Source organism: Rhamphochromis longiceps, linkage group LG3 (genome assembly GCF_057381845.1).
Source record: "Rhamphochromis longiceps isolate RC_006_pf linkage group LG3, R_longiceps_female_GT1.1, whole genome shotgun sequence".
NCBI classification, from domain to species: domain Eukaryota; kingdom Metazoa; phylum Chordata; class Actinopteri; order Cichliformes; family Cichlidae; genus Rhamphochromis; species Rhamphochromis longiceps.
In genome coordinates, this window is record NC_140559.1 from 24,649,836 (window position 1) to 24,676,723 (window position 26,888).

The 26,888-nt window shown below is 39.6% G+C and overlaps 1 protein-coding gene and 1 long non-coding RNA gene across 3 annotated transcripts in view; one reads left to right on the forward strand and one right to left on the reverse strand.

Moving 5' to 3' along the window:
- On the forward strand, nucleotides 1-25,551 carry LOC146673607 (uncharacterized). The gene is made up of 4 exons (XR_014908730.1): nucleotides 1-117; nucleotides 1,520-1,745; nucleotides 1,853-2,030; nucleotides 25,398-25,551. It is a non-coding gene; the product is annotated as an uncharacterized LOC146673607 (long non-coding RNA).
- The window catches only part of cfi (complement factor I), a 16,399-nt gene continuing 12,257 nt past the window's right edge, over nucleotides 22,747-26,888 (reverse strand). The window contains exons 11-16 of one of the 2 annotated variants that reach the window (XM_085390492.1): nucleotides 26,723-26,826; nucleotides 26,356-26,460; nucleotides 25,716-25,891; nucleotides 24,804-24,905; nucleotides 24,584-24,732; nucleotides 22,747-23,439 (exon numbers count right to left, since the gene is read on the reverse strand). In XM_085390492.1, coding sequence (XP_085246618.1) covers nucleotides 23,371-23,439; nucleotides 24,584-24,732; nucleotides 24,804-24,905; nucleotides 25,716-25,891; nucleotides 26,356-26,460; nucleotides 26,723-26,826 — 705 coding nt within the window. In that variant the 3' untranslated portion in view covers nucleotides 22,747-23,370. The remainder of the gene's footprint in view (nucleotides 23,440-24,583; nucleotides 24,733-24,803; nucleotides 24,906-25,715; nucleotides 25,892-26,355; nucleotides 26,461-26,722; nucleotides 26,827-26,888) is intronic. The other variant, XM_085390491.1, reaches the window with a different exon arrangement.

Sequence of the window (26,888 nt, forward strand, 5' to 3'; positions counted from 1 at the left end):
ATGAAAGCTTAGCCACCATTCTCCTCTGCACAGACATCTACCCAGACATAAAACATTACATTTTATTTTAAGCTCTTTGACAAGAGCAACAATTACAAGTCCACGGAACTCTTGCAGGTATTTGATGGTTCAGTTGCACACTATTTGTCCTTGTTTAACCAGTGATATAAAATGATAATTTACCAGGTTTATTACTATGGCTATTTCACAGTTTTTTGTACTTATTTTACTTCTTTATGTCTGTCTGCAGCCTTTGTGTTTTTTGTAGAAACTTTACTTCACTTTTTGGTTGTTATAATGTTATTGTGTTGGTTCCGTCATTTTTATGTCTCCCCAGTTGTTTTTGAATGTTTCTATTGTTCTGTGCCTTTTGTTCCTTCATTTTAAAGGCTTGTTGGTCTAGACCATGCCTATTCAACTACGAAGTTAGTTGGGCCAGACTTTCAAACCGAGGAATTTATCTGGGCCAGATATTTTTTTTGAAGCCAGTAAGCAGCAGATCATGATCAATTTCAAACCCACACAACTGTACTGAAAAACAAGTTTTTTTTTATTCCTTTTCCCCTGTAAATCTGGTGACCTCTCACAAATGCACACCAAAAGGTCCATTTAAAAAAAAGGGAGCTGTAACTAAACAATTTTTTGCACATTTGAAATAATAATAATAATAACAAAAAACATTTTGATAATTCCCTTTCAAATTAAAATAAATATTTCGCTGACCACTCACTTTTCCTGCCATGGATGGAGCCCCATCCGTCACAAGTATACAGACACGCTTCATATCCAGACCATTTTCCTCAAAAAGAGCTTAAATCTTCTCAAACATCATTTCGCCAGCTGTGTGTCCCTCTAACGGTAGTAAGCGAGCAATTTCCCATCCAAAAAACGGACATATACGCACAACTGTGCATTATCAGTTCTGTCTGTGATCTCCTGCTATAGACATTACATCAGTTTTCTTCAGGTCATCTAACAGCATTTCAAACTCGTCTGACGCCAGAACTTCAACTCTACGAATATTTGAACTGTCCTACAGGGGTACGTTTTTAATAGCAGATGTCACACTCACTTTTCACCGCATCCACCACGGCCAGCATGCAGTATTTCACTGTTTCAGAATCTGTGAAAGGCCTTTTCTTCTTCGCCAAGAAGCAAACACGAAGGGAAGATGCTGCAGCTCTCTCTTGGGCTGTACAGGACCCTCACCATGGTACAACTCCGGTTGTAAGATTATTAAACTCGGTAAAATGAATAAGTATTTGTCAGTCCAGGCAGGGTTAAACCGACAGTTTTCATTGTCAATTTTGTGCTTTTGGAGTGAGAAAGACATGCTGTTGTCGCATCATATATTACGATGATTGTTTAACATGTTTACATCACGGTGCATTGTGGGTTAAATATTGCTAGGCTACTAGGAGTGTTGCATTCACAGTCTACACTACGCTGTAGGAATTTTTAATTTTTTTAAAATTAATTAATGAATTAATTTTTTGCATTTTCTCTGTGTTTCTGCCAGGACCACAGGCAGGGCCACTCGCAGGTTGCTTCTGGGCCGCATTTGGCCCGCGGGCCGCCATTTGAATAGGCTTGGTCTAGGGGGATCGGGTGTGAACACTCCCATAGGTGTAGTGAACTGTGTAAACAGGTCAGGTGAAACGTTAGAGGGTGGAAAGCTGCTGCCTGCTGAGTTAATCTGGAGAGCTCAGACTGACTTTATCCTCAGGCTGTTTATTAAGGAGTCGGTGGGTTTTTTCCATCATAAAACACTTGGAATAACTTTAAATGTACCTAAATCTTGTTGAACTGAAACGTTTATGGATTAAATTGTTTTGGGGTTTTTTTTTTGTAGGTTCATTAATGCTTTCCACAGATGCTCGGGGTGACTTTGAGTGTGTCTCCTTGGTGAGAAAACGGGAAGCGGTCTGCAGCCCCATATGTAGCGAGACAGAGTGAGGAGGAAGAGGAGGAAGATAAAGAACCGAGTCACTGTGGTTGTGAACAGGAAAGACGTAGCCGCATCTTGACTTGTAAGTACGAGTCATATTTCTGGAGTAGCAAGCCGACTATTTTCGGTGTTTCTGGGTAAATTTGTTGGCTCACAGCAGCCATTTTAGGCTCCGGGCTTTTTCAGTCGGACAACCTTTCACGAGTCTGAGTGATTCACTTCTACTCGCCGACTGGACCAGGTATGGGATTTTTTAACAGTCGTTTTATGTTTAATCCCTGTTTGTCTCGTAAACGTACAACTTTTTAAGGGGACTACATTCTGAATAAAGTCTCAGAAAACCTCTTAAAGACCAGACACCCTCGTCGCTTTGACACATCTCTAGGACAAGTAAAAAACCCGTTTTATTATATGACTTTCAAATCACAGCGAGCCATACAACTGGAAACGTAACAGACCGGTAAAACAGGCGCAAGGTATGGAAGTCCAAACCTGCCAAAAGGGATGTCCCGTTCAATGCACTGAAAGGGGATGTATGCTGTTAATAATTTGCATAATGTAACATCTGTGGTGTAATGTGCTTGTCAATCTTTTATTAACCTTGTTTTTATTCATTTATTAGTTGGTAATTATCTCTTTATATTTTCTATTACTTAGTTCCCTAAACATATTTATTCTGTTTCTCATTTGTTTCTGTGCAGAATTTTAGCTAGATGGATTAGCTAAAAACCTAAGATTTCTAACAATCACATGAATGGAGGCAGTGCTTTCAGTTTTCCACTGGGCTGTCTTGATGCATGCTCAATCAACCAGATAAGTAAATCCAATAAGGTTGATTCTGTTCATCTGGACGTAGCGGTTGTTGATCAGTGGTCATGACAATTTGTATATTAATGATAAATGAACTGATGTCACAACCAGTTGTTCATTCAGTAGTGTTAGTTTCACCCATTGTGCAAATGTACTGTTTATAAGATTGGAGAAACCTGCAGTCAGCTGAGACTGAAGAAGTCACTTGGATGCGTGACGAAACGTTTCTTCACTGAAAACACTACATCCAGATGAACAGAATCAACTTTTGGGGGGGTTTTCGTTGTATTTGTTTTATTTTGAAATATATATGCAATACTGTGCAAAAGTCTTGAGGACAATGGGTATAGGTGCAGTAATCACTTGAAAGATGCGTAAACATTTTACATACAGAGTTTATACAGAGTTTGATATGACCACCTTCATTCCTCAACACAGCTTGGACTCTTTTAGGTAAGCTTTCCTATAATTTCTTTAACCCTCTGGTGTCGACTGAGGTACTGGCGCAATAAAATCACATCACCAATTTAAGATGACATATCAGCAAGATGAATCATGCTTTAGTCTCTATGTTGAAAGTGTGGACTTTAAACTGTATAACAGTCTTTTAATTGTGTTGATAGACCAAGTAAAGACAGAGTTATGATAAATAATTTACACCATGTTTTTTCCTGAATATTCTCACCATGTGTAGTGCAGAAATAATTGGTAAAAATTTGAATTTTAAAGGACAAGTGAAAAAAAACATACATGTTTCTCACCAGTGGGAAAGTGCACCAACCCATTGAAAAATTGTGTCATGCCTGTGATCTGCTCCTCCGTCGTGTTGTGGATGGGAAATAGGAACTGCACAAATAATTTTTGTGGCATTTTATTGTGACACCTGAATGTTTATGGCATTATTTTAGTGCCTCTATTCTGAGCGCACATAAAAAAATTTGCAAGCACAAATGTTGCATGTTGAAAATTATTTTGAGCAAACAGAAGTTTAATTTGAGTGAACAAAATTCATTTCTGTGTGCAAGAAATGTATTTCAGTGTTTGCGATTATCCATATATGGTCTTTCGTTAAACATGATATATACCCTGACTTCTTTAGTAAAATATTCAATCTCGTCTCACAATACAATGACCATAATATCATTATCGGTGGTGATTTTAATTGTTAGTTTGATCCATTGTTGGATAGGTCCTCTGTGTCCCTGGCCCCAACTTTGAGAGCTGTTTCTGTACTCAATACTCTTACTAAATCTTTGGGCTTGGTTGACATTTGGAGGCACCAGCATCCGTTACAAAAGCAATACTCTTTTTTCTCCCCTGTCCATGGCAGTTTCAGTAGAATTAACTATTTCTTATTGATTCCAGGCTTATTTCGAAAGTGATTAGTTCCACTTATCACAGTTTTTTAGTTATGGGCGATCGTGGCTCAAGAGTTGGGAGGTCGCCTTGTAATCGAAAGGTTGCCGATTCGAGCCCTGGCTTGGACAGTCTCGGTCATTGTGTCCTTGGGCAAGACACTTCATTGGGGAGAAATTCAACCCCTCTTTATATCTAAATGACTGTTTTACGGATTACCTATCTACTAAAATTGCAGAATTTTTACAATTCAATGATAACGGTGCAGTTTCAGGCTCTGTTTTGTGGGAGTCCTTTAAAGTCGTCTAGTTTGCCCTTTAAGGTCTCCCAGGATTATTTTTCATACCTGGGTATTAACATCCCTAGGAACTCAAAACTCCTCTTCAGGCTTAATATTCGGTTCTAACTGATGAGCTCAAGTGTATGATAGATAAATGGAAACGTCTCCCACTTTCAATGATTGGCCGTATCAATATAATCAAAATGGTTGTGCTCCCTAAATTCACGTACCTATTCCAGAACGTTTCTATTTCAAGGTTCAAGGTTCTTTATTAATTTTATTAATTTATTTTTCTCAGGTCTTCCTTTTTCAAAGCGTTGGATGCCATTATCATGCCTTTTGTTTGGGCCTACAAGCCCCCCCGCATCTCGAAGTCTCACTTGCAAAAGCCCACGGACGAGGGTGGTCTGGGCCTTCCAGTTTTCAAACATTATTACTGGGCCTGTAATGCCAGAGCCTGGGTCTTCTGGAATCTGCCTATAGTTGGTGATGCTGTGGAATGCGGGTCCAGCCCTAAATGGCTCGAAATGGAGCTTAGCACCGCTATCGAGCGCACTGGAGCATCCTTGCCAACGATCTTATTGTCAAAACTGGTTATTAAAAGTACACCATCATGTAATAACTTTATTCTTTGCAACTCTATAAAAATATTGAATCAAATCAAGAGAATCTTGAACCTCCCGGAAATGCCAACTTTTGCCCCGATCTGCCACAATCCTACCTTTAAGCCTAGTACAATGGATACTGCTTTCAAACAATGGCCTGTTAAAAGGTTGACTGCTATAGAGGATCTTTATATTGACAATCATTTTGCTTCTTTTGCTCAACTTCAGACAAAGTACAACCTCCCTACAAGTCATTTTTTTCGGTACTTACAAATTAGGAATTATGTCAAGCAAGCATTCTCAAATTTAGATACTATCCCCGTACAGCATGTCTTTTACAATATAATGAACGAACCTCCCAACTCAAAACACTTAATCTCTCAGCTTGTTAATCTTTTTTCTTTGGCAGCCCCCTCTTGCCATATTAAAGAGGCTTCGTCAAGAGACACTGGTTTGGTTATCTCTGACGATTTATGGGCTGAAGTGTTAAGCCCGATAAAACTATGCTCTGTTAACGCCCGGCTTCAGTTAATTCAGTTTAAGGTAGTCCATAGACTGCACTATTCCAAAACCAAATTGAACAAGATTTTTCCTAACGTTTCCCCCAAATATGATAAATGTAAACTTGTGGACGGATCTCTTGGCCATCTTTTTTGGTTCTGTTCTACGCTTACAGCCTTTTGGATTTTTTATATTTTTAGTTTCTATAGCATTGTTTACTACAGGCAACTGTATCCTGACTGTCTTATGGTGATCCTGGGCTGCTACAGCAACTCCTTGGCACTTCCCTTTGCTGTGCAACAGGCCCTCATGTTTGGTATGGTTATTGCCAAACGTCTGATTCTGGGGGAGTGGAAATCTGCCTCCCCTCCCTGCTTCAAGAGGTGGCTCGAGGAGATGGTCTCCTGTTTATACCTGGAAGAAATTCGGTTCTCTACGTCTGATTCCATGGAGAAGTTCAGGAAGATATGGGGTCCCTTTATAGACCACATTAACAAGGACAGTCCACACCCTGGGTCCTGACCACATTGTCTTAACTGTTATCATTCTGAGCTGTTGCCCATAACTGTTATGAATCGGCTCCTCCTGGCAATCTCTGGATTCGATCTTCAATGTGGATTGGTGTTTGACATGTATACCATTTGCTTTTGTCTTCTCTGCTGTTTTTGGTACTTACAAATTAGGAATTACAAATAAGTGCTGGCCGTGTACTAGGGCTGCTCGATTATGGCAAAAATGATAATCACGATTATTTTCACTGAAATTGAGATCACGATTATTTGACGATATTTATTTAACCCTTTAAGACCTACTATAGAACCAAGTCCACCAGAGCTTATATTATTTTTTTTACATGCTGTAGTGCCATTTGTGGGAGCATTTCAAGTTGCTATACATCAATACAACTGTTATAGCCCATATTTTAATAATATGTATGCATTAAGTCCATAGTAATTACATAAATTGCAAAAAAGTGCAATAAACTACAAAAAAAATTGAAAATTGCTTTTGTTTTGTTTACATATATTTCTACTTGGAGAAATTTAAGAGGCTTATCCCTCAAAACTTTAAATACAATAAAGTTGCAAAAAATAGTTTCCCACCACAGGAAATTTATTTTGAGTGTCTTCATAGTTTTATTTTGGAGATACAGCAATTTTTATATACTGCAGGAAAAACAAAAAACAATCCTATGATGCAAATTTGCAAAGAAAACAGCATGTGCATCATTTCACTGTGGGAAGTGTTACGAACAGCTGATAGGAACGGCAAAGCGTGTTTCTGGAATATTATGTTTTTGTTCCTGCAAGCGCTTTTTATGCAATTTTTGCAAAGCTATATGTGGAAGGAAACCGTGACCGAGGACAAGCTGATGGCATCAGATGTAAGTACAACTCCTCCGGTTTCATATGCAAAACAAATTATTGCGCTAGCTTACACGGTTCAGATTCTACAGGGATTTAAAAATAGTTACGCAAAACGGAGCGTGCTGCTCTGACCGGCTTTAAAGGGTTAACAATGACTTTAAAAAAATAATATAAAATAGTGTGCAACACCACTGAAGTTTTTTTTTTTTAAACTCTCTTTTCAACCAACGGCAGTCACTCTCCAAATAACTTCTGCTTAGCTTTCCGAGCTTCCCTCGGGTCCTCTTAATCAGCGGTCTCCAACCTTTTTTGCGCCACGGACCGGTTTATGCCCGACAATATTTTCACGGACCGGCCTTTAAGGTGTCGCGGATAAATGAGGGAGGGGCTAATAATCGGCTCAGTCATTTTTAATGATCGTTGAAAGCCCAGATCGTAATCGTGATTAAAATTCGATTAATTGAGCAGCCCTACCGTGTACCCTGTTGTGGGGTCTGTTTGTTTGTTTTTTGTTGCTGTTTTGTTGTTGTTTTGTTTTTTGTTTGTTTGTTTTTTTCCTGCTCTTTGGTGTTGACTTTCTTTTTGTTGTCCTTATTGTCTGTGTTCCTCTGTCCCGCTGTTTGTGAATGTGTAAAAAAAAATGAAACTTGCATAAATAAATAATTTAAAAACAAACAAACAAAAAACCAAAACAAAATATGATATATACATGATATATAAATCAATTAGGTACCTTTTAAATGTTCATGTTTGGTTTATTCCAGTGTTTGATTTGTTCCTGAGTAAATCGGTTTTGCTAAGATTAAAATTCAGCTTCATAACTGGACCGTTTACACAGCACCATTCTCGCCTTAAAAAATATCTTAAAAGATTATTTTGTGATCCAGAAAGAGTAATATTTCAAACTCCGCCACTCTGCGTTCCTCCCCAACTGCCTCATTTGAGTTTTGGACAAAATGCATTCTGGGATATTTGCCTGGGTTTGGCTACAGTAGCTAGCGAGGTGATTGGAGAACAAAGCAGTCAATCAGAATTTTTTGCATCCAAGTCTGTGATTGTTTGGTTTTGTGGCACACTTACAACGGTGTACAGAGAGTTGAGTGCGCACTAAGCAGAGATGTTGTGAGCAAACGACACACTTAGAGCAGGTCCGCAGATGTCTGTGAGCGCACAAAGCAGATCTGAGGAAGAGCAAATGCCAACAACTGAGCGAGAGGAGCTGTTATTGTGTGTGTATATGGATAATCGCAAAAACCGATTTTTGCACGCAGCAATGAATTTTGTTCGCTCAAAATAATTTTCTCCTCAACATGCAACATTTGTGCTTGCAAATTTTCTTTTAGGTGCGCTCAGAATAGAGGCACTAAAATAATGCCATAAATCTTCTGTAAGTAGTTTTAAATAATTGTACAAAAAACTGCATTGGAAAAAGTGATACCACACAAGGCAAGCCAATTAAAAAATGGCCAATTATACCCCAGACTCCAGAGGGTTAAGTAGTCTTTAGGAATAGTTCCCTTTTGTTCTGTTCTCCGTCAAGAGGATTCCACACTGCTTCAGTAATGTTGAAGTCTCTGGGGGAGGCCAATCTATGATTGGTAGTGCTTCATTGTCAAGGATGGGTAGGGGAAAAGCGAAAAAAAAAAAACCCAAAACAGGAAAAAACAGTGAATTTATTTACAGTAAGTAAGTTGAAGGATATATACAGTTCATTAATTCTGTGGCTTCTCTGAGGCAGGTCCCGGAAATTTCTCTCGACGTTGCGAGTGTCTGTGTAGTGTAAAACAGTTCCAAACAATCCTGTGCTCGTGCTCCGACCTGTGGCTCCTCTCTTGTACTTCTCCCGCGGATCCACTCTTGTAAAAAGACACTCTCCGTTCCCAATTCCTGATGTAAAAACACACATGATGGCAGGCAATTCTAAACAATAAGCGAGGTTCAAACACAATTAATCACGGCCGTACTGACGAGGATTGACTCAATGATCCAGTGTCGACCGGAGCTTAGCCACACTGCTAAATAGGTCGCTCTTCTGATGGTAAGCCGCACAGCTAATGAAGGCGAAGAAGAAGAAAACTTATAACCAAAGGCGAGCTGCTTAATTAGGCTGAAAAAAGGTACAAAAACAAAAAGCACAACACACTGGGGAGAAACTAAGTAGAACTGAACTGTGAAAAACTAAATGCTAAACACAAAAGACGAACAAAAACTTGAACATGGACCAAACCCTTGAGATGTGTAAGTATGGAACCATGACGAGACCAACAGACAACCTGACACTGAAGAAAAGAGGACAGAGGACATGAGTACACACAAGAATAATATGGGGATGGGGAACACAGCTGGGACAAATCAAATCTAACAAGACAAGGGAGAGCAATTTGGGGTTAGTATCTTGCCCAAGGATATTTGGCATACAGACTAGGGGAAGCCAGGAATCGAACCACCACCTTTCCAATCAGTAGATGACCTGCTCTGCCGCCTGAGCTACAGCTACCTCAAGGTGCAGTTACCTCCAGCGCTAGACACTTATGGATTGAGCGGTCGCAACCTAAACTCTCTCTCCGGGAGCGAGAGATAAGCAAAAACACAGGGAGACAGAAAAAAAGAGGGAGACACTAACAGAAACAACAAACACAAGCATAGCGAGGAGGTCAGCCGCGGAGGACTGTCATACCGTGACAGTGACTGTGTATTTTTCTACCTGGGTTTTGTTTACTGCACTGGAAGTGTGTTTGGCATCATTTTCATGCTGAAAAATAGAACTTTTTTAGTTGGCATTGCATGATGGATCAAAATCTGATGCTACTTTTCTGTGTTCATAATTCCATCTATTTTTATAAGATCTAAACACCACTGGTTGTAATGCAGCCCAAACCATGACAGTTCCTCAGACATTTTGTACACGTGGCTGCAGACATTCACTATTGTAGCTCTCACTTGAACTTCTCCCTACCTTCTGAGAAAAACTTGAACACAAGGTTCAAGGTTTGGATTCATTACTCCATCAGAGCTGTTGCCACTGACTTTCAGTCCAGTTCTTGGGTGGTTTAGCACACCTCAGCTTTGTCTCCCCGTTTCCTCTTCCTTAAGAAGGACTTTCACTGACATTGTTTCTGAGTGAACAGTAGTTGGATCAACTGAAGAGCCAGGTGCATCTCTCAGGTCCTGTGTCAGGTCTGTGTTGGATCTCTTTCCATTTTTTTGATGACATGACTTTCAGATAATCTTCCTGTATATAGTTAATCTTTTAGGCCTCAAAATTATTTTGTCCTTCACTTGTCCAGTTTCTTGTAGATTTATTTGCCTTTTTTGGCATCTACTTGATAGAGAGAGTGTTTGTGTCACATTTTTAAAAGAAATCTAAGGCAACATTTATTGTGTGTGTCAGTGATACTTTTGATGTTTTACATTTGTAATAACAGCTTACTGAGATGCTAGATTTTACTGCAAAGAAAAAAGTATTTTGGTACTGAGGTAATTCCATGCTGTCAAACAGGGAAGAAGAAGTGACTCACGACCTGCTAAGTTAACCGTTAACAACAGTGAGTCAGAGGGAGAGTCCCTAGTAAAACATGGTAGGGTGGTTCAATTGGGACTCAGAAACAAAGTTCACTGTCCTCACATTGTCAGATATTTTAGAGTCAGTGAGAAGCTGCTGTGCTGCAGAAGTTTCTCAAAACCAAAAGAGGTTTCAGTTTTAGTCAGGTGTCTCAAACAGGAAGCCCCAGCTGCATATAAATGTTGTGAGGTTAGTTTGTTCTTTACATATTGTTATTTTCTGTTTGCATGTTGCAGTTCCTCTCTGCTGCTCCATTGGTCAGTTATTTTCAAAACAATATATTCGCGAGTGAGTGAGACACAGACTCATTCAAGGGTTTTCATAAATACTTTATAAATTGTGGAAGAAAATTCAAACAAGATAGCAAACATTTTTCAGAGACACTTGAGGCAAAGTCCTCCTTCTGTTATAACTAAGAAAAAGAGCTGATAGTGAAAATACCCCTCAGATGTGTTGCAGTTGTCGCAGGAAGAACTGATGACCAGAAAAAGGTCTCAACTGACAAACAAGGAAAATGGAAGGAAATGAAACCGTGATCTGTGCGATATGAAAAAATTATATTGGATGATGATATTAAACACAGACATCGATGCAGCAAAAGTCTTCTGCCACTAAGTAATATTTAAAGATTATGGAGAGAGTTTACAAATCAGAAGGAAAAAGGAGTCTCCTGTGCTAAAAATTAGCCTTTAGACTCAAACTTAAGAACATAAGAACGGGTGCCATATAATAAAGTTCTACGATGATAATAGCTGACATTTTTTAATACATGGTTTCATGCATTGGTCAAAAAACTCAACTCCAGGTGCACAATGCCCAGTCGAAAGTACTTTACACAAGTTGAGTTGCTGTGTTTATATTACGAGTTTTGGGTCAAAATATTGAAGGAAATCATAGCATACTACACTGCATATGTGATCCCTGTGTGAGCCTAACAGTACACTGAATTAAAGACTGTGCAATCTGCAGTTGATGTCTGTAGACAGGCTAGTTTCCTGATGACCAAACAGGAGGAGCAATGATAGCTGTAGGCCTCAGGAAGCACTTCCATGACTGTCACTATGTGACTGCAGTAAAGCCAAATGTGGCATGGCAGCCAAGTGAAAAGGCGTGGGTCTAGGTCTTCAATCCTGATCCATACCTTTAGTATTCATGGGGCAAACTTACACATGCTACATGTGAAAGGATATTTTCTATGTGGCTGTTGTTGTACATGGTCTAGTAGTTGAAGGTAGTCTTTGGGTCCAGAAAATCAGGTCAGTACATCAATCCTTTGTACGTTTTTTCTAAACATAGCAGTGGGTGACTCATTTGGGTAGTCGTGTACACCAGGGCTGGACTGGGACAAAAAATCTTCCCGGGCATTTTGACTGGAGACCGGCCCACCAGGTATTAAAGGAAAAACCACAAATCCTCTGAATGAAAACAAACGCTGTTGTCAGAGTGATGTACACTGTCTTGCTGGTACATATGTATCAATCTAATAAACTTAAACCTACACCATCCTCCCTATTCTGGTATTCTAAACAGTACCTGAAAGTAGACTGCTTGGTCGAGTTAACCTCCTGAACTATCTACAACACATGGTGAAAACCTGAAATTAAGACAGAGAAGACTAGAGGTGAGACATGATCATTACTGATTACTGATGACAGATTTAGATATATTTTCATAAACCATTCATTTGCCACATCAATAAACAGCATGGCAGGGCAAAATATTTTTTCTAACATGGCAACCTTTAAAAAGTGAAAGGAGACAGAAAGACAGGTGAGAAAGAATAAAGCTTAAGTGACTTTTTGATGGCATTTTACACAAAGTACTGGTGCAGTATCTAGAAAATGTGGGAAAATACTGGCATCATATCCAGTACTTAGTTCTGAAGAAATTATGTTGGGACCCTCAAAAAAATTACTATGTACAATAATGGATTTCTATATTTTACATCAGATGAAAACATTTGTTTTCAGATAATTATTTATTCAAAGTTTTTAAATGACATAACAAAGAAAAGTATTTCTTTGTGCCCACCTTTCCCTTTTAATTCCCTACATGGACCCCTGGCAACGCTTTGCTAGATCCGCCCCTGCACAGTTACCAGCTGTCAGCTGCTTAGAAAAGGATCCTGGTGTTATTTGTCTCTCAGAAACAGTTCATAACTTCCCTTCAACTCATTCATGTCACCTAAAAGGTAAACCTGTTTCTCCATCACAGCTCTGATGATTCAGTAAGGACATCTCCTGGTTTCATCTTCATGTTTCCCTCTCACCAGATAACCAAACCATATCATGACCAGCAGCTTTACAGCTGTGGCTCCAGCAAACATCAGCTGATACTAGAAATTAATATTAAATAAATTCTAACAACAGCTGATCAAGCTTAAACATGCTGCTGTTGTTTAGCGCGACATCTGCTGGTTTCCTCTTTCTGGGGCAAAGTGGGCGATAAATAAGAGAGAAAAGCCGATCAGCTGATTATTGATCAGTTTCATTATTGATGTAGAAACAGGAGAGGGAGGGGAGAGAATGAGAGAAGAAGAGGCAGCTGTGCAGCAAAGACACAGAATAACTCCAACTTTGTGCCTTTTTCATTGTAGCTGAAGTCCGGGACAAACTGTTCCTTTTCACCTCAATACGAGACGATTCCATTTTTTACGGGACAGTTGGCAACTCTAATAACTAACCTTATAAATAAAATAAGATAAAACAAGTTCAACATCAGTAATATCATAGCACCCGCCCAGCTGTATATAAACTCCGTCATGCTAGCTAGCACGCAGTACGACTAAAAAGTCAGAATAACGAAAATAAACTCCACCTAAACTTGGTTTATATCTGACCCAGATAGACTGCAGGTCATAAATTCTTACCTGAAGTTCAGTTCACCACCTCAGGTCTCTGCTCCTCCTGCCTTTCCGTCATTCACCTGCCAGCGTGTTGCACCTGCTGGCCTCCACCACTTGCTAATGTTACTGAATCTGTGGAAGCTCCGCAATAGCCACCACCAAACAACTAAGTTATTTTTACACATCTCCCTTCATCTGGCCAATCCACCACCTTTCAGTGTTTATACTGTTACGGAAGAAAAAAACGAAAAAAAAAACCCCATCGGCCCATAAAAACGAAAAACCACCAATCCAGCTACACTGAAAACGCTACGTCCAGATGAACAGAATCAACTTTTGGAGATTTACTGACCTGGATGATTGAGCATGCATTAAGACGTTAAACACCACTTCATAAATTTACAGTGGCATGTGGTAATTTCCATCCCTGGTCGCATGCATTGCTCAGGTTTGATTTTGGTCAATTTTTTAAGATCTGGTTCCTTGAGCCATTTTATGAGCTCAGGATTTTGTGTTCTCAGTTTCTTATATTTTAGTATCAATTGTTCCTTTAAAAATGATTTTATTAATTAGCAATAGTATGCTTTGATGCACAAAATTGTTGCTGCTGAAAAGTAAGATGGTGTGCCTCAGGATTTTACTGTCCTATGTACATTTTTTATTGACCTGCGAACACACATGTAATGTATAAAGTGCTCTGAGTGCTGCAGTAGAGTACAAAGGATCTATATAAGGCATGATATAATTCTCTGGAAGACACAGGAGAAGATTATTCTTTAATTCCCAAACTGCAGGTTGTACTCTCCCTGCACCCCCTTCTTCTCTGAGGCAGCTCTGCTCCCTGTGTCTTTAATCCATAGGTGTCAAACTCTGGCCCGCGGGCCAAATTTGGCCCGCAGCCTAATTACATTTGGCCCGCGAAGCCATACCAAATTATTATTAGAGCTGGCCTACTGGTATTATACAGCTAATATATATATTGTTTAGTATTAAGCTTTGCTTGTTCCATATTCAGTTTTTCAGAAAAACTTGTTTGAGTCCATAAGAAGAGATTCATTCTTAAATCTGGAGGAAGATTTTTTTTTTCAGTAAATATTAATGTTAGCCCGCGACCTTGTTCCAGTTTTGAATTTTGGCCCACTGTGTATTTGAGTTTGACACCCCTGCTTTAATCCATCAAGCTTCAATAGAAAGGATCAGAGCAGTCCCTGGGTATAAGGCAAGGCAAGGCAAGGCAAGGCAAGTTTATTTGTATAGCACAATTCAACAACAAGGTGATTCAAAGTGCTTTACAGAGACATTAGAAAGAAGAACAACTAAAAAGCATGATTTAAAATTGATTAAAACAAGCAAATAAACTAACTAACTAATTAACAAACAAACAAACAAACAAAACAATATATAAAATCAAAACAGATAAAATACAGATATAAGATAGAAGGGAAAACAAACTTTAAGGGAACAGTCACTTCACCTCTAGTAGCTTGACTTAAAAAGAAGCACACTATACAAACTATACAGTACAGTATATATAGAGAGGAGACAACAAGGCTCTGGTTATATCTGTGCAAAAGTAAGTAAGTAAGTAAAAGTAAGCAAGTTTAGAAAGATGAGTTTTTAGCTGTTTTTTAAAAGCAACCACTGAGTCCAGTGTTGTTGTGTCTGTTGACCCAAGACGGCTTATATTTCCATGGCGACTTATAATTAATGGCTGCGATAAAGCCATTTAAACCAGCGGTCCCCAACCTTTTTTGCGCTACAGACCGGTTTGTGCGCGACAATATTTTCACGGACCGGCCTTTAAGGTGTCGCGGATAAATACAACAAAATAAAACTAGTACCGGTACCCAAAAAAATAAGATTTATTCATAACACACATGAAAAGACCCGGGAAAACAGAGTTAACGGAAAAAAAACGATAACAAAATAACGCTAAAATCCGATAAAAACCCTGAAAACCATACATTTCACATCCGAGTCTCACTCTCGCGGCCCGGTAGCAAATGACTCACGGACCGGTACCGTTCCGTGGCCCAGGGGTTGGGGACCGCTGATTTAAACCATCGTACATAGAAAAAACTTGCAATAAATCGAGTTTATTTGATATATCGCCCACCCCTAGTTCTTTGTTTGAGAAATTAAGTTAGGCATAAGTCGCATAATTACATATTTAAGAATTAGATGTGAAGATGCAATATGCTGAACCATGGTATTCACATTTGAGACTGTCTGAGAGTCAGCTGTAACTTGATAATTGATAGTTGAAAATACTTCAGGTCTTTTACTTGTAGTTTTGAATGTTATCTGTAATGTTTCCTGTAATGCTGCTAGAAAATACAATCCCACATTACAAAATTTGTTAAGGTGTTGAGGTCAAGTGTGAAACTGCTGTCTACTGAACTGGCATCGACTTGTGTGGCTCAGGTGTCATTTTGGCCCATTCTTACACAAACAGTCTTCAGATCCTGAAAGTTCTGTGGGCCCCTGCTATGAACTCTATGTGCTATGAAGAGTTTATTCTAATTTAGTATCAATTATTCAGTCAAGTAATCAGATAAGAAATGCTTATTAATGATTAATAGTAAATATTCAAAAGAGGGAAAAAGCAAAGGTCTACTCAAACAAATTTGCTTATGTGCAAGATGCTGTGCCTCAGAGTGTTTTTTCCCCATGGCATTTTTATTGGCCTGCAAAAAACCCCAAACTGTATAGTTATAATTTTAAACATTAATGTAGTTGTAATATTTATTTTGAGTGACTGCGATGTTTATCAAACATGAAAAAAGTTTATGTTGAGAAACATAATGTTAGAAGACTCATATAGTCTGGGATTGGACTGTGAGTCCTGTGTTTGTGTTCTGTCTTCCTGGCTGTCTGCCTTCCCTGTCTTGTTCAGTTAATAAATTTGTAGTACTGTCCCTATAGCCATATAGTCATTTCCCCTGTTGCCAGGTTTAAAAAAGGACGGTGTTAATTTTCATGAACGAGATGCCCTCATGACTTATCGAGTGATGCTGCTGGTAAGCCAATCGCTGGCATTCAGTCTATGACGTCACATTTTAGTACTTGCTCGGATCAGTTGGAACCCGAGGTGAGCAAGTATTAAAAAGTACTTGATATCAGGTACTATAACCTAATGGAAAACCCTGAAAATAGTGGCAAACCATGCCGAGTCGATCTGAGTAGGTACAGTTGAGACCAAAATTATTATCCCCCCTCATGACATTGGACAACACTCTTGATTTCAATATGAAAATGTTAACAATGAGAGCGTTCTTATAGTGTATCTGTTTCCAAAATAACAATGTCCCTAAATTCAATCAGGATATTTTATTGATACGCCGAGTTGAAACAAAAAAGGGCAAAAATGAGACATCCAAAATTAGTAGCCACATGGCTATTAAGATACTGTACCCTTTCTGAGCTACAACTGACAACAATATCTTAGAGATTGGTTGGCACAGGTCTCCTGAGATATTTTGGCCCATTCCACCATTGCACATTCTTCTAGCTGGTCCAGATTGCATGGTTTCCGAGCACGGTCATTCACTTTGAGCACTCGCCACAGATTCTCAATAGGATTGAGGTCTGGGCTCTGTGTGGGCCACTCCAGGATCTTGGTTTTGGTATCCTTGAGGAACTGTTGGAATATTTTGGTGTATGCTTTGGGTTATTGTCTTGTTAGAAGACTCAGCGACAACCTAAGCCTAGACTTCTTCTGGACTGATGGTCCTGAAACCCACCACCATGAAGAGCCCTCACAACTGTGTTCCTTGAAACAACTCCAGAAGAGTCAGCAAGAGTCGGCCAGGTCAGCAACAATGGTCTTGGCAGATGTACAGGATTCCTTGTGTAACCGGTCTGCAAGTGTTACGCCTGTCAATGCGTTGTGTTCTGGCGTGAAAGTAAGAGGCAGGAGACAGCACTGGGCCTTTGGCTCTTTACTGCACATCTGCAACACAGAAGTAAAGGTCTGAGCTGTTTGTGTCACGCGCCTGCCAGGACACCTCTCCCCGAACGAGTCTCTTAATAACAAAACGTAGCAGTTCGGCTATATTCACATTGCAGCTTGGGGTCTAAACAAACTTTAATTAGCTGAGAGCAACGTGGCAAGTGACTTACCTCCGGCCACGCTGAAAGGAGCTGTGACCGGGACACACGTGCACGCGCCTACGTCACCACGCAGCACACAAAAACACGAACACACACAGACTCAGATAACATAGGTAGGAGATTGAGATGCAAAATGAAATATTTAATTTTAAAGAAAAGGTGTTTTGGGTCAAATTCACAAGTATTTAACGCATTTGTTACACTTGCTGACATCTCTGAATATTTTCCTCTCCAGAGTTCTTGAAATCTTGCACTTACAGCCACAGCCAGGTTTGTTTCTTACAGAATTTTTCTCCTTGTACTTGGCAATGATGCAACGTATAGCAGTTCTAGACACTGTGAATCAATTGGAAATGCCAGTGTAGCCTTCCCTTCTTTCTGAGCTCCAGACTTATTTCCTTTGTTTCTGGCACGGTGAATAACAGTAGTCCCTCTCATGTGTTAAAGTGTCCCGTTCCTTTTTATGTTGACTGAATGTTGCAAGGAAGCCAATTGACTGCACAGGTGTGGTTTCTGTAGGTTACTGTAGGTGTGTTTTGAAAGAAAATATTCACATGGGGCTAATATTTTTGAACACTGCATTTCTTTTGCTATATTTGATGTCAAGCAAGCCTAAGAATACATTTTATATTACAAAATGTACCAAAAGCTATTAAATAGCACTGGTGAATGTTGCATTATATCAAGTTTCATCAATGTTGCAAACATTGGGAAGAGTTTTAGGAGTCCTGGGGGGCTAATAATTTTTGCCTCAACTGTTCTAATGGAAAAGGGGCTTATGGTTTCTCCCTTCCTGTTCCCATGTTCATCTCTCTGTGTTTTGTCGTTTTGTCTCCCCAGTCTATCTTGTCCCCATGTTTATCCCCACACTCAGTGTCATGTTCACGTGTCACTGGCCTGCGATTTAATCTGAGATGCTAAAATTTCAAGGGAAGGAGTCTATATATGGGTGCAAGTGTATGTGAAGCAGAATGTGTAGTGAGGCATGGTGGCCAAGTGATAAGGCATTGGTCTTTGGTAAATCGCAGCTCATGGGTTCAAACCCCATTCATACCTTTCCTGTAATCTTGAATGGGGCTCCATGCTAAGAATGGAAACAAACAAGGATTTTAGTCTAGTATTGGAGTAGGACTATTATACTAGTGGACTGATGTCATATAATGAGGTACCTAATAACAGAGAAGAGATGCACAATATCTTTCAAGAACTGGATAGACTTGTGAATTAATTTGACCTAATTTTAATGACTAGCAGTGGTCATTCATTTTTCTATGCATTTAATAGCCTCGCTTCGGTCAGTCTGCCCAAGGGCAGCTGTGGCTACAACAGTAGCTTGCCTCCACCAGTGTGTGAATGCGAGAGTGAATGAATAGTGGAATTGTAAAGTGCTTTGGGTGCCTAGAAAAGCGCTATATAAATGCAATCCATTATTATTAATTTGACTGACCAGTCTAAGCACTCACTGAGACTTGCATCAATGTTAGGGTTGTAAACATCTGCACCTGGTTTGGGAACAGCACCAAGCAGGACAGACGAGATCTGCAAAGAGTGGTGCGCTCAGCCGAACGCATCATTCAATCAGAGCTCCCTGACCTGCTGTCCATCTACACCAAGCGGTGCAAGTCCAAAGCTAGGAAGATTATGATGGACCTCTCCCATCCCAACAATGGAGGTCTGGGAAGCGCTTCCGCTCCCTTAAGGCCAAAACAGAGAGAATGAGGAGGAGCTTCTTCCCCCAGGCTATTCGGGGCCTGAACCAGGTGTACGACTGGACTCTCCCAAACACGTCACTATAAGACTGGACTCTCACACACGTCACCACACGCACCACCACACATTTCCTATAATCCTATAATTCCTATACTTTATAATCTTTATAATCTTTATAATCTCTTCTTCTATTTGCACATTCTTAACTGTAAATTCCCAAGTTAATTTGTAATTTTTGTAGTAAACTGTAAATTGTAAATATTGTAAAACTTTTCTTCTGTCATTTAATGGTCGGGCATTGTACAGCTACAAGCATTTCACCCCCATGTCATACTGTGTATGGTTGTGTGTGTGTGACAGATAAAATTTGAATTTGTATTTGAATTTGTAAACTAAAGATCATGAGATCAGTTCCCACATCAGAATTTACCTGGATATGTTATGTGTGGCGAGTCCCTTTGAATGTGAACATTAATCATAGAGTGACACAGTCTTTGGCCCATTCATCCTTCCTTCAATTATATAAGCACCAACTTTCAACATGCTTTTTCTTTAACAATGGGGTCTTGCGTAGTGAGCGTCCATACAGACCATTGTGATTGAGTGCAATACTTGCATTGCTGTTTTATTTGAAACTGTTGTACCTGCTAGTTCCAGGTCTGATTCACTTCCAGATGATTGCCCCAGCAGTGCCTACTGGAACATTCAGTAGTTTAGAAATTCATCTGTAACCAATGCAATCCATATGTTGTATGTGACAGCTGGGGAATGAGACATCTTTTTAAAGGCCATCAGTTGGGACTAAACTAATAAGAACTTAGTATAGCCCATGATTCAGTAGTTTGGAGAACCACCTTTAACAGAAAGAGCTTTAACTAATTCTTTTTTTTATGACTTTCCCTATGTCTCTCTGAATTTTGGCCCAGTTTTCTTTGCTAATTTATGTTTGCAGACATTTGTATTGTATTAAGGTCCCACCGTAGCATTGTAATTAGGTTGAGGTCATCGTGGCCATTGTGTTGTAGATTTGCTGCTGTACTTGGGATTACTATCAGCCAGTTTCAGCTAAGCTTTAGCTGTCAGAAAGAGGGCATCGCATTTGATTCTAGAATACTTAAGAATACTACAGAGGAATTGATGGTTGCCTGCAATGTGCAAGGGTCCTGTGGGGGCAAAACAAGTTCAAACCATCATGTCTCCACTATTGTCCTGACAGTTAGTATGACGTGTTTGTGCTGATATACTGTGTTTGGTTTTCTTCAAACATGGTGCTGTGTATTATAGGCAAATATCTCCACTTTGGTATTGCCTGTCTGGTGGTTGTTCCAAAGGTCTTGCGGTTTGTTAAGATACAATTTTGCAAACCTAAAGCTGCAGATTCTGAGTAGATGCTTAGACTCCTTTAAAAGTTTGATGGCTCACAACTTTTCCAATTAAATGAAGAAAAAAAAGGAAGTACTTGCTTGTGTCAGTGGCAGATTTATAAGCTCAAGATCATTTTGCAACATTTGCTAAATCCGCTGTCACGAACTCTGGGGTAACTTTTCACTCATCGTGTTACCCCAGACTCAGGAACTCTCTCCCTTCTGAGCCTGAGATCTGTAGACTCAGTGGTCTCTTTTAAGAAGCAACTAAAAACTAATCTTTTCAGATTTGGTTGTAGTGAACTCTTTTTTTCTTCTTCTTAATGTTTTGTTGTTGTTGAGAATCACTTTGTGATCTTTGTCTTGATAGGTGATGTATGAATAACATTTTACTCACGTATATACCCTGAAAACTTTCTTTCCCCCACGTATATAGCAGCTGAATTGGGGTAGATCAGCAGTTGTATTAGATACCATCATCAGTTTGATCATCATAACATTGTTAAAAAACGGTTCTTGGAGTAACCAGAATTATATTATAATGATCGGAAAAATGGTGAGGGGGAAGCATAGTCTTAAACAGAAGCCCCAGGCACACCACCAACCTGTTCATGTGTCTAACCATTTTTCCCCACTCAGCGACAAACCCGCTGGGGGTCAAACTCTGGTAATTGGCGATTCTGTTCTCAGACATGTGAAGCTAGAGACACCAGCAGGGGCCAGAGCAGGCGACACTGAGGGAAATGTAAAACTGCTGGTTAAGGGTAAACGTAAATTCAGTAAAATTATAATTCACGTCGGCAGTAATGACACCTGGTTACGTCAATCGGAAGCCACTAAAATCAATATTGAATCCAACTCCAACAGAGGTCGATTATCTTGTTAATAATTTCACCTCCTCACTACGTACGACTCTGGATACTGTAGCTCCTGTGAAAACTAAGGTCTCTAATCAGAAGTACCTGACTCCGTGGTATAATTCTCAAACACGTAGCCTAAAGCAGATGACTCGTAATCTGGAGAGGAAATGGCGTGTCACAAATCTAGAGGATCATCATTTAGCCTGGAGAAATAGTTTTTGCTTTATAAGAAAGCCCTCCGCAAAGCCAGAACATCTTACTATTCATCACTGATTGAAGAAAATAAGAACAACCCCAGGTTTCTCTTCAGCACTGTAGCCAGGCTGACAAAAAGTCAGAGCACTTTTGAGCCAACCATCCCTTTAATGTTAACTAGTAATGACTTCATGAACTTCTGCACAAATAAAATTTTTATCATTAGAGAAAAAATTACCAGTAATCATCCCACAGATGTAATATTATCTACAGCTACTCTTAGTACCATCGATGTTAAGTTAGACTCTTTTTCTCAAATTGATCTTTCTGAGTTAACTTCAATAATTACTTCCTCCAAACCATCAACGTGTCTTTTAGACCCCATTCCTACAAAACTGCTCAAAGAAGTCCTGCCATTAATTAATTCTTCGATCTTAAATATGATCAACCTATCTCTAATGATCGGCTATGTACCACAGGCCTTCAAGCTGGCTGTAGTTAAACCTTTACTCAAAAAGCATCTCTAGACCCAGCAGTCTTAGCTAATTATAGGCCAATCTCCAACCTTCCTTTCATATCAAAAATCCTTGAAAGAGTAGTTGTCAAACAGCTAACAGATCATCTGCAGAGGAATGGTTTATTTGAAGAGTTTCAGTCAGGTTTCAGAGCTCATCACAGCACAGAAACAGCTTTAGTGAAGGTTACAAATGATCTTCTTATGGCCTCTGACAGTGGACTCATCTCTGTGCTTGTCCTGCTAGACCTTAGTGCAGTGTTCTGCTGAAATTCAACTATATGTTCTCACTGATCCCGAATAAACCCCTTACGGCTTGATATAAGTCAGTAAACTCAAGCATTTAAAAACATTTTATGTAAACACCCCCCACCCCCATCATGAACGAGTTTTAACACTCTTCTTATAAAACAGATTACTGTGTTTCTGTGTTGTGTAAGCTTGTTAGACACCTCATGGTTGGACATAAAGCAAGCACTCAGTGAAAAAGCGATCTGCTTTATATTATCTCCTGTATTAAGCATCACGCCTGCTTTAAACACCTTAGCAAAAGCAGCTCTTTGGCAGTTTGGTGGGAATTTAAAAAAATATCTTTTAAGTCTTCACTTATCACATGTAAAAACCCATTTGAAAAAATCCAGATATGCATCAGATATAGAAAAAACTGAACTGTATTACAAAGGGATAAAAAGGAAATCTATATCATGTTATCCAGGGTTTGGTGATGCTTGGTGGTGCAAGGGCACACGGCTGGATGTTTTGGCATGTTTCCTGACGTGCTCCTTTGGGGGTTGTGGTCGAGGCTGGGGGTGTTCTACTAGGTGTTTTGCCAGGTGGGATTCTCAGGTACCTTGGGCCCTGTGCTTGCTCCATCTGTGGAGTCCCTGTTACTTCATGATAAATGCACATACACATATTTGTTTGTGTGTCTGTTCAGTTCTTCTCTGTCTGTGCAGTTGGCAGCCCCTTGTGTTTTATTTTTTTGCTCTATTCTCTTTTTTATCTTTCCACATTGTTTTCCCATTTAAGAACAAGATGCTATTAGAGCAATCAGACATTCCAGAAACTTGAGTAAACCTCAGCAAGTGTGTGTTAAGGCTCAAATTTAGTTTAGAGATGTTTACAAGTAAAGATTAAGTCTCATTAGTATGTTTACAAGCAGATTTTATTGGTGTTTTACTGGATAGAACGTAGTATTTTAATACCAATACAAACAGTAGGTCCAAGCAGTAACATCAAACAGTGAATGCGTCTTTTACCATCTTTCACTGAGCAGTTTTAACCAAAATAAAATGGCACACCTATATTGAAATGTGGCCACATGCTGTGGGTTTTCCATATTATGAGTTGAATTTGGTGACTGCAGACCAACCTATGTGAAGCCTAATCCACTCGAAGTAATGTGCGACCTGTCAGACAGAGACACACAATGTTACTGTTTCTAATAATCCTAAAATGTGAAATAAGTACTATACAAGTCATACAAAATATACCACAATACATAACAGTCACTAAATCAACAATAACTATACATGAAAAAAAGAAAAGAAAAGTAACTATTTATAATGCTCTAAAAATAAAACAAACTGTCAAAACTATTTGGCGTTATACAAAGCATTTGTATCTAATTAAAGAAACACACCATTAAAAAATAGTAAAACAAAAGGTCATGGACAATTGAAATAGTCAAAAGCTACAGTTCTTCAAGCGTCTAAGTGAGGATCTAAAAATGAGTCAAACCCATTGACTCCAGTTTTAAAAAGTCAAATTTTACAGCAGAAATAAACATGTTTACAGCCAATTACAAAAATTACACTTCAGGCTTATTTGACCACAAAAACAAAACCCTGATGTTTCTAATAGACTCCGATTTGTTCATGTAAATGTAGGGACCTCTTCACACAAAGGTTAATTATGGAGTTGCACAGGGTTCATTTTCACTGCTATAGAGATGACACCCAGCTCTATCTGTGCATGAAGCCAGATAACACACACCAGTTAGTTAAACTACAGAAATGTCTTAAAGACATAAAATTTGGAAAGACCTCTAATTTTATGCTTCTAAATTCAGATAAAAGAATTCACATACGGTAAATGTTTGGACCCAGAACTTCCATTTCGGTTCGATATTCTGTATTATTTCATCTTCTGGGTAGAGCATTGTATTTACTACGCTGTTAGTTCCCTGTTTACTTTTGTATTTCTATTCTGTCCTTCCTGTCTTGTCTCTGTTATTGTTGTTTTGGCTCTGAGTGACGTTCTTATGTTTTAGTCCAGGTCTCAGTGTTAGTCATTTCCTGTCAAATTTCTCAAGTCCTGTGTGCCTTGTGTTCCTCTGATTAGTCAGTTATTGATTTCAGCCTTGTCTCCACTTGTTGCCTGTTCCCTCATCATCCCGTGAATTTATATACTGAGTCAGTCTTTATTGTGTTCTGACTCAAGTCCAAATCCGGGTTGTCACACAGCTGATCCCTGACACTTGCAGCATATGTACACAGTATTTGTAATAAATTTCTCCTTTGTATAGTATAGTATTGTCTTTGTGTACTGTACCTGTGTATAAACTCCAGGGAATCCTGGCTGTCCACACCTCTCACCCCAGCTGACGATGCCCCACAGGTAGGAAACGCCTAACTCATCCACACAAACCAGAGGACCTCCACTGTCGCCCTGACAGGAGTCCACGCTGCCCTCCACATCACCTACAAATAAACACATTTCCATCTGTACTATGTCCAGGTTGCAGTAGTCCGGCTGTGCATAGATCACTCACCTGCACACATCATGCCTGGTTTGAAGCGGTTTCCATAGAATCTGCCGCAATTGTCGATCAGAGAAACGTTGGCCCAGAGCAACACGGAAGCTGACCTCCCCTCTGGACACAACGACAGGAATATTTCATCTTTGCTCATTAATCAAACCAGCTGATGGGAAAACATAACTTCACAAAGTAGATGGAGATATAGATCAATACTGTTGCATTCTTGTCTGATAAAAGTCTTCTTTGTCCTGTTTTTCACTTCATGATGTTCCAGATATATTCAGCTTGTGTAAGATCTGGACTGTCAGCAGGCCAATTTAGCACCTGCACTGTTTTACAATGAAGCCAAGCTGTTGTAATAGCTACAGGGTTCTGCTTGGCACTGTTTTGGTAAATTGTACATTTTTCCTGAAAAAGATGGAACCTGAATGAGAGAGCATGTTGCTCTAAAGCATATATATGCCGATATACCTTTCAGCATTAATGGTGTCTGTTTCTTCAAGGGATCGTTGGGCTAACCTGTGTCAGTGTAGCTCCGGCTTGCTTAGTGATTTCTTTGTATTTCCTACTGCTTCTATCTAACGTCTATCTCCTCTCCTTTTACAGGCTTCCCCGGACCCCTGCTTGTTATCCTGCTTTGTGGACCCTGAGTGGATGTGAACGAGTGAGCTTTTAATGGATTGGACTTGGAGTTGGATTTGGGGAAACCTGCAGTCAGCTGAGACTGAAGAAGTCACTTGGATGAGTGACGAAACGTTTCTCCCACAAAACGCTACGTCCAGATGAACAGAATCAGCTTCCGGAGATTTACTTACCTGGATGATTGAGAATGCATCAAGAAGATGATCCCCTTTCATTTTTAACCTGGATTGAACAACATTACTGTTCTTCTTGCAACAGGAAAATATGATTTTTTATCCATACCTGCAGTTCGTCCCCACCCAGAGATACTGCAGGTGTGGTTGGGCTGGAAGAGGTGTGTGGACCAGGGAACACAGACTGCGCTTATTGCTGGATTGTCCACCAAACATTTCTTTGTGAATGGAAGCTTCTGGAGTTTTACCAGAGCGATGTCGTTTTCATATGTGTTGGCAACATAACTGTGAGACATTAAAAAAATTGTTCTTATTTTATTACACATATTTGATTATAAAGTAAACATATTTAGCATTTTCTTATTTCTGTGATATATCTGCTGTTCCAGTGATGGATGTTCATATGTAAATACGAGTAATCTCAGCGAGTCATGAGCTCAGACTTCAGACTTCTCTCAACATTCAGTTTCACTCAGCTTTCTTCTGTCATTGGATCTTTATGATATCATTTACCCACAATGGGAATCCCAAATACGGTCATCTCAGGTGCAGAAGCCTACCTACCCACCGAATAAAGGGGAAGTTGCCTGATAGAGGATGAATTGAGTGTCCTAACTAAGACCCAGTATAAGAAAAATTGGTATTTCTAACTGTGGATCATTCAAAACTGCTTTATTAGAATGAAAAAAGAAAAAGATGTACCTGTAAATGAATGGAGTACATTTATGTATAGATAGTGTTGTTCATACTTTGGGTGGATAATGATGTCCTCAACAGGAACAATGTCAGTTGTGTCTTGAGCTCGAGATTTTTTCCAGAGGGAAAACTTCACTCTGAAGGCACGGGGGTTGGGTCTGTAAACAGCAAGGGAGAAAAATATGGTTATTGCTGACTTCCAAGGCACAGCATGACTTTTAACTGCACTGACCAGAGCATGGGCTTAATCTTTCTGGAAATTGTATCAAATTTACACTACTTTTGAAAGTGAAGGTACCAGGAGAGAAAAAACCTAATGTGTGAGGACTTTCAAAGCAATGCCTAGTCTTAAAAAAGTGTTTTAAAACCTTCAATGTGTTGATGTTAGGAAGGGGGAGTGGTGTGAGAGATTTGTCCGACCTGACACAGTGAGCTGCAGTGATGACCCAGCAGCCTCCGATATAAGCTCCTCCACAGTCAATCCTCTTGTTTTCCTCCAGAGCAACCTGCCACTGGATTTGGGTCTACACACCAACAGGAAGATATGTGGCAGGTTATTCATGTGTTGCTTGTTACTTATGATGAC